The sequence below is a fragment of the Lissotriton vulgaris genome, chromosome 6, assembly GCF_964263255.1.
Source record: "Lissotriton vulgaris chromosome 6, aLisVul1.2, whole genome shotgun sequence".
In the NCBI taxonomy this organism is placed as follows: Eukaryota; Metazoa; Chordata; class Amphibia; order Caudata; family Salamandridae; genus Lissotriton; species Lissotriton vulgaris.
Window position 1 is genome coordinate 1687312441 of NC_141694.1, and position 18190 is coordinate 1687330630.

The 18190-nt window shown below is 44.3% G+C and overlaps 1 protein-coding gene across 1 annotated transcript in view; it reads right to left on the minus strand.

Moving 5' to 3' along the window:
- The window catches only part of PTPN14 (protein tyrosine phosphatase non-receptor type 14), a 496593-nt gene that overhangs the window by 37201 nt on the left and 441202 nt on the right, over nucleotides 1-18190 (minus strand). The window contains exon 14 of the mRNA XM_086927897.1: nucleotides 13010-13147. Coding sequence (XP_086784023.1) covers nucleotides 13010-13147 — 138 coding nt within the window. The remainder of the gene's footprint in view (nucleotides 1-13009; nucleotides 13148-18190) is intronic.

Genomic DNA, 18190 nt, shown 5'->3' on the forward strand with positions numbered 1-18190 from the left:
TGTGGTTTGCGGTGCGGTGCAGTGCAGGGAGTTTCGAAGATGTAGGCTTCAACGTGCTGTGTATCCATACTAAATGTTTTGTGTTATTCTACGTCAGAGGCTTCAGAAATATATTTCCTAATACTTCTTCAGAAGGCTGGTCCATCACTTCCCACACTTTTTGTGTCACACTTGCCAGTTTGTGTACAGGGTTAAAATATGGACTTGCCTCATTGGTACCTAAATGGATTCAGAGATTCAAAAGGCAAAATGATAAAAGCAAAGCTGCTTTGGTGAATGGCAGCTGTTCTACAGAACAGACTTAATTTGCTTCATGTATAACACACAACGGTCTAATGAAAGTGAAGGAATTCACGCTAAAGGGAACTGTGAAGCTGATTTAGCTGCAGAGGCAGCAGTGCAAACCTTACACGTAGCTGGTGTAATTTGATCTTAAACGAAGATCGATGTAGACTTTATGGTGGCAATACAAGCAACACTGAAAGCCAAAAAGGTTAACAATGGTTTCCCTTCCAAATATTCGTATGGCCTCACCAAGACAACATTCCTACAGTTTTTATATCTGTGATAGGGGACAGACATAGCCAAATAAGCAAGCTAGATTAGATCTAACTAGGGGAACTTGTGAAGGAATAGCTTCAGCTGAAGTTATATCAGTGGTCCTTTGTCAATGCTACAGCAATGACACTGGTTGCCCAACTTACCATAGAATGCAAAAAGGTAAGATCAACACTGCTTGTCAGCAAATGAAGCATTCAACTACTATAGCAGCACCTATTCCCCTCACAATATCTCACAAATCGTTTAGTGTTGTGTTCCTCAATTATATTAGTCCACTACTGATAGTCAATTCGTATATGTACATATTGGTTGCAGTTAATTCTTCCTCTAGATTCCTTTGGGTGTGACCTAAAAGTATGCCACTGCTCAAGCAGCCATAAAAGACTTTCAGTGCTTAGTAGCAGACAGGGGTTCTGCGTTCGCCACTGTGGAATTTTTGGATGCTATGTCTGCTCTGGGGGTATGAATGCTAAGTTCACACCCATTATCATCTATAATCAAACGGCACGGTCAAATGAGCTAATGGTACATGCAAGCAAGCCTTGACTGCTAGGGTATTGGATATAGGCTTGACATGTTTTCATACCTGTATGGGCCCGGGGAACAACCGATAACTAGGCTAGAAGAGTATTAGGGGGCTCAACTCCATACCAGATGCTTTTTGGGGTCCCACTCGATGGATCTGAACTTGATCTCTATGAAAGGTGGCGGAATCAAAAATGAAATTATCCGACTCTGTTTCAAGACTGCATTTATTACAGAATATTCAAGAAATTAAAGAGATTCAGCCACTATTTAAGATAAAGCTGCTAAATGGGGCTCACTAAGGAGAGAAACCTTGTTCAGGAAGGGATCCTTGACAAACAAGTCTTGAGCCCATCAAACAGGTCACCAGTTGTTTGGGGAGAAAGCACAAGCACTGTAATCCTGCCAGCACTTCCCAGTGCATAGAAAAACAGGAAGGTGTTGATTGATCACATCAAGAAGCACTATGTAGCCCATTCTGTTCAACACAAGCCAGCCAACAACAAAGTGCCTCCACAGTAGTTCAGTATGTCCTTGCCCTGTTCTAACCTTTCCACAAGAAGACCAAAACCGCAATGAAATCATTCGCTCCATTCCAGTGTTTGATGAGCATACTGTGCGTACAATTTTACACTGGACAACAATCACATCAAGTATTGATTTGGGCATGTTGCAAGCCTCTTCTTCCAGTGAACATGCTGCTGTATATCAAAGTTGACACTTCTCCAACTGCAACCTCATGTGCACCATCAACTGAAATGATACCTATGAAAGAAATTGCATTGTCTGGAAATGAGCCTGATTCCAGATCCCGAAATTAGTAACATTTTATTTTTGTCTCTTCAAGAAAAACAACAAATGATCATCCCTTCTACAAGCCAATGCCATAGGTGGATTTTTGTCTGTTGCTGGTTTCATGACAGATGCGTCTACCCACCATGTTCCTATATTTGTATCCCTCTTGCCATCATATCATTCCTTTTGGAGAAGTAGAATACTGATTAAAGTTTTGTTGCTAGTGCAGAAGCGCCATCTTCCTTAAAGTCTGAGATAGTCTCCTGTGGAAAAGGAACTGCAGCTGAATTTGTCTTCTCACAGAGCTAAAAAGAATTACCATGACGTTAACTTCACTGCATACACAGTTGCTTGATAGTGCTATTTGGGAAAAGGTTTCTTATCAAATTTTAGGACGTACAGAAACTATCCAGATTCCTTATGTTTAAGAATTTCATTGGGTAACATAATTACGCCAGGACCTTTTGCAAGTTCGTAGGATAAAAAGTTATTAAACAACTGATAAATGACTTGAGTTTGTATGCCTTATTGGATAATGATGAGCCATATCTCAACATGGAAAACCACCAGGAACTGTTCAGTTTCCAGCATTATGAACATCAGTAGATTCATCAATCTAGCAGTCGGAGAGAAGTATATATCTTTACACAGTGAGAGCATTGCGGAATCCATTTCCCATGATAAACGGTCCTAAGAGTTTTCAGAGAAGGTTTTCATACTTTGAAAGGAAGACAGATCTTACCGATCTGCAGTTTATTATTTTAAAGAGCACAAATAAGATTTCAATCATTCAGCATAGATGTATCTATTTACTATAGTTCACTGATTTGAATAAGGTTATGCATAATGGAAGAAACATTTTGATAATAAAAAGTATTTGGAGGAGTAGATTTTGGCAACTTCAGGGCACTGATACATTGTGCAGAGCATGTCTGATTCCTAAACAAATCATACTTTCCGTAAACACCTTGCACAAGCTTTGTGTTTCTTGAAGATTTAGGAACTCCGTCAACTGCAAAAATTGTTTTGAATGAAATGGTGCAGAATGGAACATGCAAATTAACAGTATTTTGATCAGATGGTATACATAGCCTTATAGTCAACAAATGTTGATTCAACTATACACATTATTTTGCACTAGGATAGGATGGTGATTTTCATCAAATTATACAACATATTCATGGTGTGTATTCCCGAGCGTGTCTATCCATTGTGAAAAGAGATCTAGAACAGTAACTACACTTTTGATTCTCATAAGGTCTGATTATTGCCCAGAATGCACCAACCTCATTTAATACGCAGGTGGTTTGTACAATACAGTCAAAAAGGTCTAAAAAAAACAAACAAATCCTGGGCCATATTTTGCTTAAAATTACAAAACCGTATCAATAGAAAGAGGAAAAAAAATATTTGGCCACCTATCTAGAACTGCTTAAGGTGTCTTGATGCCTTCAGTCAAATAAAGGACTGGCGAACAAGACCTGGCAAGACTTCTAGAGAAGGAAAAAGACGCATTGCAGGGTCATGCCTGAGATCAGGCTTCCTGCATGTTTTCACTACTAGAACTGGGTGCTTCTTGTGCCTTTGCCTAGTGAGACAGAAAATCAATGCTAAAAGAAATGTAGGGAAGCTCCGAATAGGTGAGCTCAGATGGCCTTTGGTTTGCATTACGATAAGGTCACAAAAATGAGGATTTGCTTCATATCTTGAAACAACAGCATAGGTTTACAATGGCAAGGACGCGATTTAGAGGTAAAGGCAAGATAAATGTTTTCAACATGTTCTACGAGTGAGAATGGGTTGTGCCTTGGCCCTTCGCCTATTTAATTTAATTTCATCATTAGTGAGCTGCATCATTGACTTCTACTAGTCAGTAGAGACACTCCAGGGTTGTCCCCTATGGGTATCCTTCTCCTAAGGTTTGCCATCAATTTAATTCTAGGAAGATCTAAGACTGCCATTTGTACCTCATTTAAAGATTTTGTTGCCAAGTGTTGTGATAAGAATATAAAAATAAATGCAAACGAGGGCATTTATGTGTAATAAAGAAAGAAATCAAAAAAGTAGAATTGTTAGATCGTCTGGTGTCCCGTTACGACAAGACCTAAAATGAAAGACGCAGTTAACTAAAAACATGTTAGCCATGAGGAAAGCCTGATTGAGCAAAAAAGAACTTGATGTGGACCATGTGGGATATAATATTAAAGTAGCCATCAAAGCATACCAACGGGGAAAAAAATGCATTCCAGCTTGAGTGTGAGATCTTCAGTGTGAAACAGAATTAACAGAAACAAAATTAAACAGCACCTATGAATTGTTGGATACAACTCTAGTATAAAGATTAATAAAAATGTTAGAAATCAATTACATGACCTGATAGGTTGGACAAAAATGTGGTCTTTTCTGTTGTGAAGATTATAATAAAAGCTTAGGGAACACTCAGAATAATTGTACAGATTAAAAAGTGGAACTATAGATGGAACATTAACTAACTGTGCCCTCCTGTGTTGAACTGTCATAGTGGGAAAATTACAGAATGCATACAAATACACGTGGGAACTGCAGAGTAATATTTTCAACATGCCTATTGGTAGTACTTATGCAGTAACCTTAAAGAAAGAAATACTGTTTTACAGTGACAGTAAACACAGGATCATGCATCACATTTTGCTACATGCTGGTAGTAGGCATGACAGTAGTGATGTGGTAGCACCTTTGTTTTTGGGGTGGGTGAATGAGAGCCAAAAAGACCCTCACGATTACCATAAGGGAAAAAGAAAGTGCATGTGTTGCCCTGATAATCATCTATTGCCCATGCACGATCTTGCCCAAAAGTCATGGAATTTTAAAGCATTAGAAGAAAAACTGAAAATTAAATTGTAGTTTTCCCTACATATAATTATCAGTGCAAAGTGATAATTCCCTTCCTATGGTGTGATAGAAAGCAGAGCCTATTACGGTTGTACACTGTATCAACAGTGTAAATAATGTACATTATGTCATGATTTGAGACACACTTTTTTCAATGGCTAAATCGAACAGCCAAGTAGTGTGACCTGTTCTGGCCCTTTGCTTTGGAAAGCTTTGCGCAAGAAGCACACGCTCTTGGTTGCAATTTTCTCCAGAAGGTAGTGGAGGATTTTTTTATGTTATCAGTCAATCAATCAATCAAAGTACTTGTAGAGCGCGTTACATACACGTGAGGGTCTCAAGGCGCTGAGGGGCGGGGGTTGCTGTTACTGCTCGAAGAGGCAGGTCTTGAGGAGTCTTCTGAAGGTGAGTAGATCTTGGGTCTGCCGTATGTGGGTAGGGAGTGTGTTCCAGGTCTTGGCGGCGAGGTAGGAGAAGGATCTGCCGCCGGAGGTCGTTCATTGGATGCGGGGGACAGCGGAGAGGCTGAGGCTGGCGGAGCGGAGCTGGCGGGTGGGGGTGTAGAAGCTGAGTCTGCTGTTCAGGTAGGTTGGTCCGGCGTTGTGGTGTGTTTTGTGTGCGTGGGTGAGGAGCTTGAAGGTGATCTTGTCGACGGGGAGCAGGTGTAGGTCTCTCAGGTGGTGGGTGATGTGGCTGCGGCGGGGGACATTGACGATCAGTCAGGTGTAGACGTTTTGGATACATTGTAGTCGACGTAGGTGTTTGGCTGGGATTCCTGTGTAGAGTACATTGCTGTAGTCCAGTCTGCTGCTGACGAGGGCCTGTGTCACTGTTCTTCTTGTTTCGGTCGGTTTCCACTTGTAGATCCTGCGGAGCATGCAGAGGGTGTTGTAGCAGGAGGAGGAGACGGCGTTGACCTGTTTAGACATGGAGAGGGAGGAGTCGAGTATGAATCCTAGGTTGCGTGCATGGTCGGTGGGTGTTGGTGCTGCTCCCAGCGTGGTTGGCTACCAGGCGTCATCCCAGGCTGAGTGGGTGGGTCCGAGGAGGAGTACCTCCGTCTTGTCCGAGTTCAGCCTCAGACGGCTGCTCCTCATCCAGTCGGCGACAGCCTTCATCCCCTCGTGAAGGTTGTTTTTGGCAGTGTGTGGGTCCTTGGTGAGGGAGAGGATGAGTTGGGTGTCGTCGGAGTAAGAGATGATGTTGAGGTCGTGATGGCGGGCCACTTGTGCGAGGGGGGCCATGTAGACGTTGAACAGTGTCAGGCTGAGGAATGAGCCCTGGGGGACGCCGCAGATGATTCCGGTGGCTTCGGATCGGAAGGGTGGGAGGCGGACGCTCTGGGTTCTGCCGGAGAGGAAGGACGTAGTCCAGTCAAGGGCCTTCTCTTGGATTCCGGCTTCTAAGAGGCGTGTCTTTAGAGTGCGATGGCAGACCGCGTAGAATGCGGCCGACAGGTCCAGGAGGACGAGGGCTGATGTTTCGCCGTTGTCTAGTTGGCGCCTGATGTTGTCTGTGGCGGCGATGAGGGCTGTTTCAGTGCTGTGGTTTCGTCTGAATCCGGACTTGGAAGGGTCCAAGATGTTGTTGTCTTCCAGGCGGAGGGCCAAGTGTCTGTTGACGATTGACGATTTTCTCTATAACCTTTGCCGGGAAAGGGAGCAGGGAGATAGGCCGGATGTTCATGAGGTCCTTGGGGGCCGACTTGGGCTTCTTGGAGGGCGTTGATTTCGGCGTGTTTACAGCTTTCCGGGGATGTCGCTGTTTCGAAGGAGATGTTGATGACCTTCCGTAGTTGGGATGCGATGGCTGCGTCTGCTTTGTTGAATACGTGGTGTGGGCACGGGTCTGACAGAGATCCTGAGTGGATGGAGTTCATGACCTTGCGTGTCTCGTCGTCGTTGAAGCAGGTCATGCGGATGGCGCTGTTCACAGGGGAGGTGGAGTCTGGCGTAGTCGGGGCGGTCGTGGATGTCAGCGATCTTGCGGTGGAAGAAGGTGGCTAGTGAGTTCCACAGTTCTTGAGAGGGCAGGATGTCGTTTGTGTTGGCGCTGGGGTTGGAGAGTTCCTTTACGATGCTAAAGAGCTCTTTGCTGTTGTGTGCATTTTTATCCAGGCGACCTTTGAAGGAGGATCTCTTGGCTAATCTGAGGAGTGGTGATGTCTTCGGGTGGCGTCCTTGTGGGCTGCGTGGTTGTGCAGTGTGCGTTCGTGGAGCCATATTTCTCCAGTTTCCGGCATGCTCGTTTGGAGGGCTGGAGTTCGTCGGTGAACCAGATGGCTCTCTTGCTGGTGTGGTTGTTGGAGGGTTTCTTGAGCGGGCGAGGGTGTTGGCGCAGTCGTCGATCCACTGTCTGAGGTTGCGGGCTGCGGCGTCTGAGTTGGTGGGGTCGGTGGGTGGGTTTTGGGCGAGGGTGGTGATCAGCCGGTCCTCGGTGACTTTGCTCCAGCAGCAGCGAGGCAGCTGTTGGGTGTGGTGATGCATGGTTGGTTTCTTGAAGGTGAAATGGATGCAGCGGTGGTCGGTCCAGTGGATATCGGTGGTGTGGTTGAAGGCGACACGGGTGCCTGTGGAGAAGACGGGGTCCAGCGTGTGGCCGGCGGCGTGGTGGGTGCGGTGATGAGTGGTCTGTTGGCGAGGTTGTCGATCAGGGTGGCGGAGTTGGCGTTGTTGTTGTTCTCGAGGTGGAAGTTCATGTCCCCGAGGAGGATGTAGTCCATGGAGGCGAGTGTGTGGGTGCTGGCGAGGTCGGCGATGGAGTCGCTGAACTGAGCCCAGGGTCCGGGGGGTCTGTAGATAAGTGTAGATGAGTGTTCCTCTGAGGGTGGTGTTTGGGGTCGGTGTGGATCCGGAAGTGCAGGTGTTCGGCGGCGTTGAGGGTGTCGTCTGCGCGGGTGGTGACCTTGAGGGTGGACTTGTGGACAATGGCTATTCCTCCTCCAGTTCCGTGATCCCTGCGGGTGATCTTGTAGCCGTCCGGGATGGTTATGGCGATGTCGGGTGCGCAGGAGTCATTCCAACAGGTCTCAGTCAGGAAGGCCACGTCTGGGGCGGAGGTGTCGTGCAGATCCCGGAGATCGACGGTGTGTTTGCCTGCAAAGCGGGTGTTGAGGAGTATGCAGCGGAGGTGGTTGGGTCCAGTCCTTGGAGGTTTGGTGATTCTGTCGCAGGTGAAGCTGCAGGTGCGGCAGGAAAAGGGTCCATGGGTCCGTTTCAGGGCAGCCTGAAAGCAGGCGTGGTTTTGGCCGGCGTTGAGTGCATCGAGGCTGCTGGCGTCGTTGTGGAGTCTGGTGTCGTGGCGTTCGCGGGATCCAGGGGTTCTAGCGCTGGGCGCGGTCCAGGCGAAGACGGGCTTGCCTTATGCGTGCCAGCGGCGCGCCCGCTCTGCGCTTCTGCTGCGCCGTTGCGCAGCTGCCTCCACTTGAAGGGGAGCTGGGAGGGAGGAGTAGCTGGGAGGCAGGAGCAGGGGTTTAGCCAATGGGTGCAGGGGGGCGGTGCCGTAGGGGCAGCAGCAGCGGGAAAGCGGGCTGTGGGCAGGGGGGGCAAGGGAAAGAAAAAAACAGGGCCCAGGAATAGGCAGCAGGGGCAAGGGTCAGGCACAAAGGCTGGTGCAGCGGGGGGGAGCGACCTACCTGGCAAGGTCAGGGGTCCTTCTCACTGCGCGCTAAGGGAGATGGGAGGGAAGAGTAGCTGGGAGGCAGGGGTTTAGCCTATGGGCGCGGGGCCGCAGCGGCAGGAAAGTGGGCTTTGGGAGGGGGGTGGTGGGGTTAGGGAGGGAAAAAAAACAGCGCCCAGGAATGGGCAGCAGAAGCAAGGGTCAGGCACAAGGGCCGGTTCAGCTGAAGCGGGGGGGAGCGACCTACCTGGCAATAGTATAAAAGGCGGAATTTGCACAATTTGAAGACAAGAGAAAGAGAGCGCAAAGCATTACTGAAGTCCAATGAAACCGGTTTCCTCGCACAACTAGTAATTTAGCAGCAAGCGGCACCGATTTCAAAGGTATTAAAGACTACTATTCACCCAAAGGCATGAACTGCCAAATTCACCTTAGCAGAGACTTGCTGTCAAGAGACTAAAGTGTTAAAGTGTCTACAGACAGGCATTCAGACTAACGCCAGAGGGCACTGTATTGGAGATCAACACCAGAGTGATCCCATCAACAAAATGTCCTGAACCAGAAACACAACTCGGAGTGACCCCAGGGAGGAATGGAGTAAGAACTGCCTTCAGATTTACCTGGTGTGAATTTGTCTGACATCCTCCCTAGAAAACATACAATTAAAGCCACGTTTTGCACACAAACTGGTGAAACCCAAACCGTACTGGTCCACAGATTCGCCTTCAAACGATCTCCGGAAAAGTAAGTGCGAAAAGCCTATTAAATTCTCCTTATCTCTTTGGCTAAGAAGTTGGACTGGAGAAATGCAGAAGGTGCTTTCAACTATCACACAGTCAAATGCCACAGTATGCATTAAATCTTAGTACTTGTCTAAAAATGCTATGCGTGTTGGCACTAATTTAAAGACTATCAGTAGGATGAAAAAAAATCAAACAACAATATAATAAATAAAACCAAAGCAAAAAAAGAGAACATATTGAGTGAGGGAAAATTTCAGAATTCATGTTTTTCTAACATATGATATGGCTATACAATCTTACTCTGTTGAGAAGAGATATTGCAGGTACTAAACATCACCTAACTCTTCAGCTATTTACGAGGGAAGGAGTGATTAAACCTGAAGTGATCAGTAAACAATTGGTAGGATGCCCCAAAAGTTATAAAATCTAAACAATTAATATTCCACAAAGTGTGGTTTTGTAAAAATGGGTTCAATGCTTCAAATAATTTACTTGCTTTGATTTAATTCATAGCTGTTGTAACTGAGATACTTATGTTCCAAAATGGATGCTATCAAACAGATTAGGTTGAGAAAAAAGCTCTGGGGTAAACAGATTTAAAAAACAGCAAAGTAGTAACCCCTTATTAGATTCTTCTTGCATTTAATTCTAACCTATTGTGTTATAACAATGTATCCTGCGAATACTGGTTTACATTACCTTCACCCACTAGTAATTTGTTCCTAAACTTGTTTGTTCGCCTCCCCATCCCATCTCTAAAAATATACCATAGCTACCATCAGCTAACCTTGCATTTAGGTGAGCACATACTTTTCCCTGACTCAATCGGGATTCCATCCATAGGGACTCTTTTCTACTTATTTTGATGTTTGGTATCACCCCAACATGCTGCCTGTAAGCCATGTCTTAGCACAATGATGTGGTATATATCAGGGTAACTTTATCCAACTTGTTAAGTTGTTATGGCTGGGAAGTAATTCAATTAACCCTATTGTTAAGAAATGATCTGATCCAGTCAAAAACGTAATCTGTATTATGGGATAATGTGGCCCACAACATCACCGGCTGCAGATAGGTACCAGAGAATAGTAGTCCTAATAACTTTTGATACAGATTTTAGATGTCCCACTCTTCTTTCCACACACTGGTCTAAAACCTAATTGGTGGTCATACAGTACCTTGCTTTGTTCCATATACTCCTGAAACAATGCTGTGCTTTCTCAACCGTCAGCAGATTTTACTTGGTCCAGGAGATCTGAATTTGGTCTGGAGCAAGTTAGTAGTTTCAAAGTCTCTGAATGGAGTGTCTGGATATTCTTCCTTGGCTAGAGATTCATTTATCAGGTCTGTGTTAAAATCATGGAGTCTCATGATCAGATACCAGAAAGTATTGAGACTGTATCTATGTTCTTATGAAGCTATCAGATCTTCGGAACATAGATGATCCCCTTTCACCCCCAGTCTCTCTAATATCTTCCAAGCTCTGGCTCGATCCTTCACTGGGTGTCCAGCACTCCGCCCATTTCAATATGAACCAGTGGAATGATAGTCACTTATTATATGTTAGGCTGGACACAGGTGCTCTCTGTTCATGGGACTTTCCTAACTCCACACATACTTACTCACTATACTCTATGCTTTTTAGGATGATGGCTTCCATGTCGATTTTTCCTTCACCCGGCTTACCATCAAAAAGGGTCAATATTTAACAATAGCTTGGCCTCAGGTACACCATCACTAATCTCAAAGAACTAACGGTGGAATGAACATTCCTGCCGGTTAACTATCACTTACTTGCTGCAACTAATCTAGTACTTGTCTCACTAAGTTAGAAATCACCTTTGTCTGACATATCATTCGAACGCACCACTTATTGCTGTGACACAAAGATACATATACGAGTTCTAAAACAGTAAATCAAACTGTAAAACTTTCAGTTTAGCATATTAGTTCTTGTCTCGCTTTCTATGGTAAAAATGCCTTACAATTTTGATCTTATAATGCTCAAATTAATGTTCAGCACGTCGTTATGAGCTTACTATTGCAATCCTCATGCACTACATTTACTCCACTGTGCCCATACTGTTTCCTAAATTACTCAACTTCAATATCTTCCCACTTTCATTGAATGTATTGATGAGCTACATACACATATATGGGGAAAATTCTTTACTGGGCAGTTGTTACCACGCAATGCCTTTACTGCGCAAGGTAAGTATATATTATATAATTTAGGGTACAGGGTGGGTAGTGGTACAGGGTGGTAAGAGTATTTGTGGGGTTTAGAGGTGAGTGAGTATAGATCAGTATGGGTATTTTTAGGGTTCAGAGTTGGGTAAAGGGTATAGGGCAGTAGGGGTAATTTTATGGCTTAGGGGTGGGCAAGGGTATAGGGTGGGAAGGGTATTTTTAGGGATAGAGAGTGGGTATAGGGTGGGTAAATATGTTTAGAGGTAGGTAGGGGTATTGGGTGGCAAGAGTTTTTTTGGGTTTAGGGGTGGGTAGGTTTATAGGGTGGTAAGGTTATTTTGAGGGTTTAGGGGTATTGGGTTTTATAGGTATTTGTACGGTTAGGTAGGGGCATAGGGAGATAAAGGCAATTTAAAAAATGGACATTTGGGGGCAGCCCACTAATAAAGAAAAAATAATAAATTTTAAAAACATTTTTAAAAAAGGGGGGGGGACACAAAAAAAACACGGTATATATATATATATATATATATATATATATATATATATATATATATATGACACACACACGTCTACACACAAAACAGATGTAGCTCCTTCTGAGACCAAGGTTTTCATAACTAAAAACCTTGACCAATTTCGACATAAAATTTGGAGAGGGACAATCCACACCACAACCTATCACAGTCTCAAAGACAGGCGATAGAGTCCCTAGATGCTGTCACCAATCCCGGCAGATAAGGGGGAGAATGCAGTACTCCTCAGCAGGGAAATGTACAGTGCAGAGGCCATGAGCCAACTAAACAACAGTATATTTTATACCCTCATCAACACTTTCCACCTGAACCAAGGCTCATCCCATGGTTACCCCTACTCCCCACCTGCGATTATCACGCCCATAAGTCCTGATCGGCGGCGTTCCATTTGCCGGGGTTTATTTGAGGGGCCACCTTCTCTGCACCCACCCCTGATCGGCGGCACTCCATTTGCCGGGGTTTATTTGTGGGGCCACCTTCTCTGCACCCACCCCATCAACCACTTTTGTCTCTTTATGGCCATCCCACTCGGGTGACCTCATTATACACTCTGTTCCCCAGTGTCTGCTGGGCCTTTCTTCTACCCCAACGAGGTAAGAGAGTTACACTTTTGGTCGACATCTGCCTATTGGAACCGTCACCTGATCACACAGCTACCACCTATGGCCATCTTATGTTGTAACCTGCGATAGCACTGTGACTACATGTACTCCCCCCGCTAGCTGCAGGGGGCATACATGCTCAGGGATAACTGTGCCACATGGTACCTGGGCACTGTGCCTCACACACCTTCAGTTTCCACTACTGCATGCAGATCTTCTGCAAGTTCACAATACATATGTTTTGCCAAGTTTATATTATTTGGAAATATTAATGACAGAATAGACCTTTTTAGAGCTTGAACCCATGGCTCTGAGGTTTCAATAATAATAATAATAATATAAACATTTAAGGCGCTAAAGTGGATAAAACGTAGCCATGCTAGCAGATTCCTAACAATGCAGAGACCTCGCACCAAGCACAAATTCACAACCATGTATAAAAAGATGCAAATATGTTCAGAATTCTTAACAGTGATTCACAGAAGTCTATTTGTTAGAACTTAAAGCAGTGCAGGTGTTGCACACCTAACGCAAGGAACAATAAACGTTTAAGAAGAACCAATCTCACCATCTCATCCGTTGGCATTTTGGCAGTGTCATCCTGGTTATCCTCAGGCACTGGTACTCGCGCCACAGAGAGCCCATTCAAGGCTGCCCGCATCAAAGGCCTCTTCTGTGTCTCAAGGGTTGCCATTTTCTCCTTACTCTAAATAGTTGCGACAAGAAAAGGCATGTTTTTATCTCAGAGTGATTATTAATAATCGCAGCAAAATGCAGGAATGTGTGTATAATCTTCATAATCTGTAACTGCCAGGCAAAGGTATGCGTACTAACGCCAGAAGCGCAAACCTCCAGTACAACCTTTATCCTTCATTAGGTGCCAAAGGAGCACCTGCTCACACAAGCATGTTTCGGTTCAGACTGGATTCCATCAGAAATATTTTTAAAGCAAATATATTTCTTGTAAACAGCTGATAGCCTATGGCTCATGTTAGAAAGAAGAACTGTGTATGCTCGTAGTGACAATACTGTAGTGCGTGTGTATATAGAAAACTATAAGTATACTTTTTTTTACCACTGGAAAAAATAAAGATTAACGTAACATTATATTCAGGTGAATATATCAGTGACAACATTAGCAGTTTGAATAAAAAAAATATTCACCAGTTACAGTTCTCTCAAGTAACTATAACTTGTGCCCTAAGGTAATTATAATTTGATCCCCCACCATGCACATTTCTCATCTATAATTTAATTGCAAATGTTGCAGTGATATTATCAATGATGACATGGAAGATGTCACGAGTGATGTAATATGTGGGGCAAATAGCAGTGTATGAGGAGGATGTGAGTTATAGTTACCTTACAGCACAAGTTATAGTTACTTGAGATAACTATAACTGCTTAATTTCTGTTTTTTTGGATATTTCAAAACATTAATGTTGTAACTGACCTAATCACCTAATCACCTAATTATAACGTTACTTTAACCTTTGGGTTTTTCAGTGAATTTCTAGAGTTTTTTATAATGTAAAGTCATGTTTTATTACTATACATAAAGCCAACCTCCCCCGCGCGCAGCCTTTGTATATGCACAGATGGGAGTTTACCGCAGGCCTGTCCCTGAGGCAAACCACCAACAGGCAGCAACCCCACGCTGTGCACGGCCTTTGGCAGTGCATAGCAGTGGGTTGGCCACCATGTCTGGCCTGCAGTCAGGCCCTGTGGCCAACCCACCTGAAGACAGCCATCCCCACCCACCCTCCAGGCAGCCAACCCCACGCAGCGCATGCTCTTTGGTCAAACATGGTGTGGGTTACCCGAAAGACATCCAACTCTCTGCAGGCAGACAACCCCCCACTGTGCACATCATCCTTTGGGAGTGTGCAGTGGGAGGTTGGCCACGGGGCCTGGCCTGCGCCAGACTCTATGGCCAATCACCCAGCAGGGGTGCCAACCCCACGTCATGAACAGCCTTTATGGTGAGCAGCATAGGGTCGGCCTTTGGGCCACGGGAACCTAATCCCCTGGTGCCAAAACATATATTAACGGGAGCAGCACCACTCCCGGACCGTTAATTCGCCCCCGGGCCCACATCTTAGGGGCCAAATACAATAAACTGTAGAGGACGGTATGCAGCCTTATACTTACTAGGCACCGGGAACCATACACCCTGGGCCAAATACAATTTTTTTTAAAAGGGAGCGGGCCCCCTTCTCCAAGCCTTTTTGAGCCCCGGGGGCCAAACTCCAAGGGGAGGGCGGTGTGCAGCACCTCTTCCGGAGCATTATTAGGCCCTGGGGACCCCATTCCCTGAGGCCAAATATACATAAAAGAGGGGAGGCGGTCATACACACCTACTCCACGAGCCTCCTTAGGCCCCAGTATCCCATCTCCTGGGGCCAAATCAATAAAAAAAGGTGAGGAGCCTACATGGACCACGCCCAGCCTTCATAGGCACCGGAAACCTCATTACCCGGGTGAAAGGTGGGTGTCCCGGTGCCCACAGAGGTCCCCAAGGCCCAAAATGAGCTAGGAGAGGGCTCAAATATATATATATATATATATATAGATATTGCAGCTCCACTCGACCCATCCTCCAGGGACGAAAAACGCACTCGCGGGGGTATGTTGCAAAAAGATTTTAATCAGGCGTTCTGACCAAAACAAACAGACGCGTTTCGGACCTCTAGTCCTTCGTCAGTGTTACCGTTTGCCGTTCTATCCGGCACCATATATACATTACATTTCCTGTTTAGTGAGAAGGAAAAAAGGATAAGCGTGCAAGTATTGGCATTATGGCGGCCATTTCTAAGTGGGTTCAAATATCAAACACACTGACATATTTGCAATGCGTTTTAACCCTCATGATGTACTAATGCCTCTTTTCATCGTTTTAGATGACAAAAACAGAAATAATTTTGCTGTGTATCAGCATATCATGGCATTATGACCCCATATTCACAAATATTTACACAATATACATTCTATGCATTGTGAACACCATTCTGTAAAGTTGAATTCTTATACAGTTGCACTCTGGGTTGAGATGTTATTCTAATGCTAAATTAGCATAAAATTATAACTCAAGTCGGTGAAAATTAAACTAATCTCGCCGTGTATCGGCGTATCACCGACATGATCTAGCGGCCACATCACAATGCAACAAATCACATTATCATCAATTAACTTTGACAATTATATATATACATATTTACATTCCAACAATTCTTCCCCTGATCGGTCAACCCAGTGAACGCTGATTTCACTCAAGGCTAATGAGAGTATGCATCCAAAGAGTGCCACAATCGAAAGAAAAGGTCATATTTGATCGATGTACCTGATACACTTGGTAATTGAGCCGTATATCGGCTCACCCAAATATCCCATCTAAGGTGAACCATATTCATAAGGGAAAGAAAAAGGAAAAGCATAATGGCAAAGAAATGATATGCTGTGAAGGTGAAAAAGGAGATGGAAACAGAGGGGAAGCCTTCTATTATTTCTAGGATTCTAAAAAGAAGATGGAATAGAAAGAAATTGAAGAGGATTACCAAAAATTTAACAGAGAACCTAGAAATTGCAGAAAGATTAGAATTAAAATTAAAGGCACAGATCCATAAGAATGGAATAAATTCAAAAATTTCAGATTTCAAATTTCGTCTTTCATCCTTGAAACCATCCTGGTTCGAGCATGCATGAGGCTTACCTATTTACAATAAGTACAGTTCTTATTTCATTATGTCTGCTTATACCATTCAATGAATGTAATCATGAAACAACCGAATACAAGTTGGATATTCATTTCCCCAGGTGTATACCCAATTCCTCTCCGATGTTTAACCCACCCGGCTGTTTCGTCTGCATGTCTATAATATATCGCGACTCTAGCCTGCGGAGGCGTGTCAGCCTATCCCCCCCCTAGGGTTAAGCGGTACATGGTCCAAACCGAAGAACTGAAGTAGGTCCCGATTACTCTGGTGGGCTTGGGCAAAATGTCTGGCCACCGGATAGGAAACATCTTTGTTCATTATGGCGCGTTGGTGTTCTAAAATTCGCATTTTTACCCCATTGATCGTGCTCCCTATGTACTTGTGGCCGCAGGGGCAGCTCAAACAGTATACCACATATGGTGTAGTACATGTGATAAAATGTTTGATCTTCTTGGGTAGGGTTACACCTGGAATGGCATAGGAAAGCACCCTTCTGCTATGCTCACAAGCGCGACATTTTCCACAGGGAAAGAACCCCGACATTTCTTTCAGGGTGCTCTGTCCTGTTGATTTTACAGAAGCTAAGTGACTGTGGACTACCATGTCCTTTATAGACCGTGATTTGCTGAATGTGATGAGTGGTCTCTCAGGAACATCACATCCAATAACTGGGTCTGTACGTAGTATGTGCCAGCTTCTAGATATATATAATTTTTTGGGGGGCCCCTCAGGAGTGTCCTTCGGGTTCTCCCCCACAGGGCATGGGGGGACAGAATGTCCCAACCCGGTCCCTCTATATTCGTTTTTTTCTTTTCTTCAGGCCAGGGGAATAAGTCTCCGAGGCTGTCAGCAAAACATTTTCTCACGTTGCTGGCAGTCAATCAGAGTGCTCGCTCCTGCGGGAGTCCGACTCCTGCGCGAGTGAATTGGCCCAAGGGGAAAAAAGCTCCCTGGGCTAATCAGAACGCACTATTTTTTAATTGGCTCTCCCGGGAGATTCTTGAGGGAGTCCCTCGGAACCAACCATCCAAATATATAGATATTTTTGTACCTTCATTTTTGAAAAACTACTTGAACGGATTTAAACCAAATCACAATCTGAGGACCAAGATCTAGCTTCCTGACAAATTTGGTGGAATTCCATTTAGCAGTTTTTGCAGTAACACTGCTTAAAGAAATCTATGGAAATGCATCAGGAAAGTTGCCCTTGGACTATTATAGGATTTTAGGAATAATATAGCATTAAAGGAACTCACTGGACTGCTAGCCCTACCCCAAATTTAGAAAATCAAAAGTCAAACATTTATAAATTCTGTGGTTTGACATTTTACAGCAGAATTATAAAAGCAAGGTTTTCTTACATCCAGATTTCTAAAAGTCTTCCAAATAATGTTATCTTTGAAAGTAGTTCCAAAATATATTCTCCCTTGCACTGTTTAGACACTCCCTTAAAACTAGCAGATCGATTTCAAGATTTTAAAAACAAGTAAGTGGTTGGAAATGATCAGCTTCAAATTTACACCAATACACATCTAGAATACGTACTGCTGCGCTATTACAATGCAGGTTCCATACAAAGAAGTCCTACCAAGGACCACTCTCAGGAACATTCTCCTGGTGTGTAAATACCAAGGAGGTGCAGATGAGGACAAAGGGGTAAGATTGGACCCAGTTCTCTCTCTTTGGGCTTAGATTCCCATCTTGACCAACCTGGTAACAAAAATTGCTTAGAGTAATTAAGGCCTTCTTTTTTTAAGATGCTTCGAAAATAAGAAGAGTCCAGGCAGTTGCAGGGATTCTGATAAATCATGATATTCGAAAATCCTGCCAAGCATTTGGCTGTCACAGAAGACATTATAAAGATGCCAATGAGGTAATCTAAATTTGATGTAGTGTCTCAAAAAGTAATCTATTAGGAGCCCAGTACAGTTGATTTTGATCCACACAGACATGGAATCATCCCAGATATAAGAAGAGGGTCCTGTGTGCTGCCATGACAAAACAGATCTTTTAAGGGAGGGTGGTTGTTGTATTTG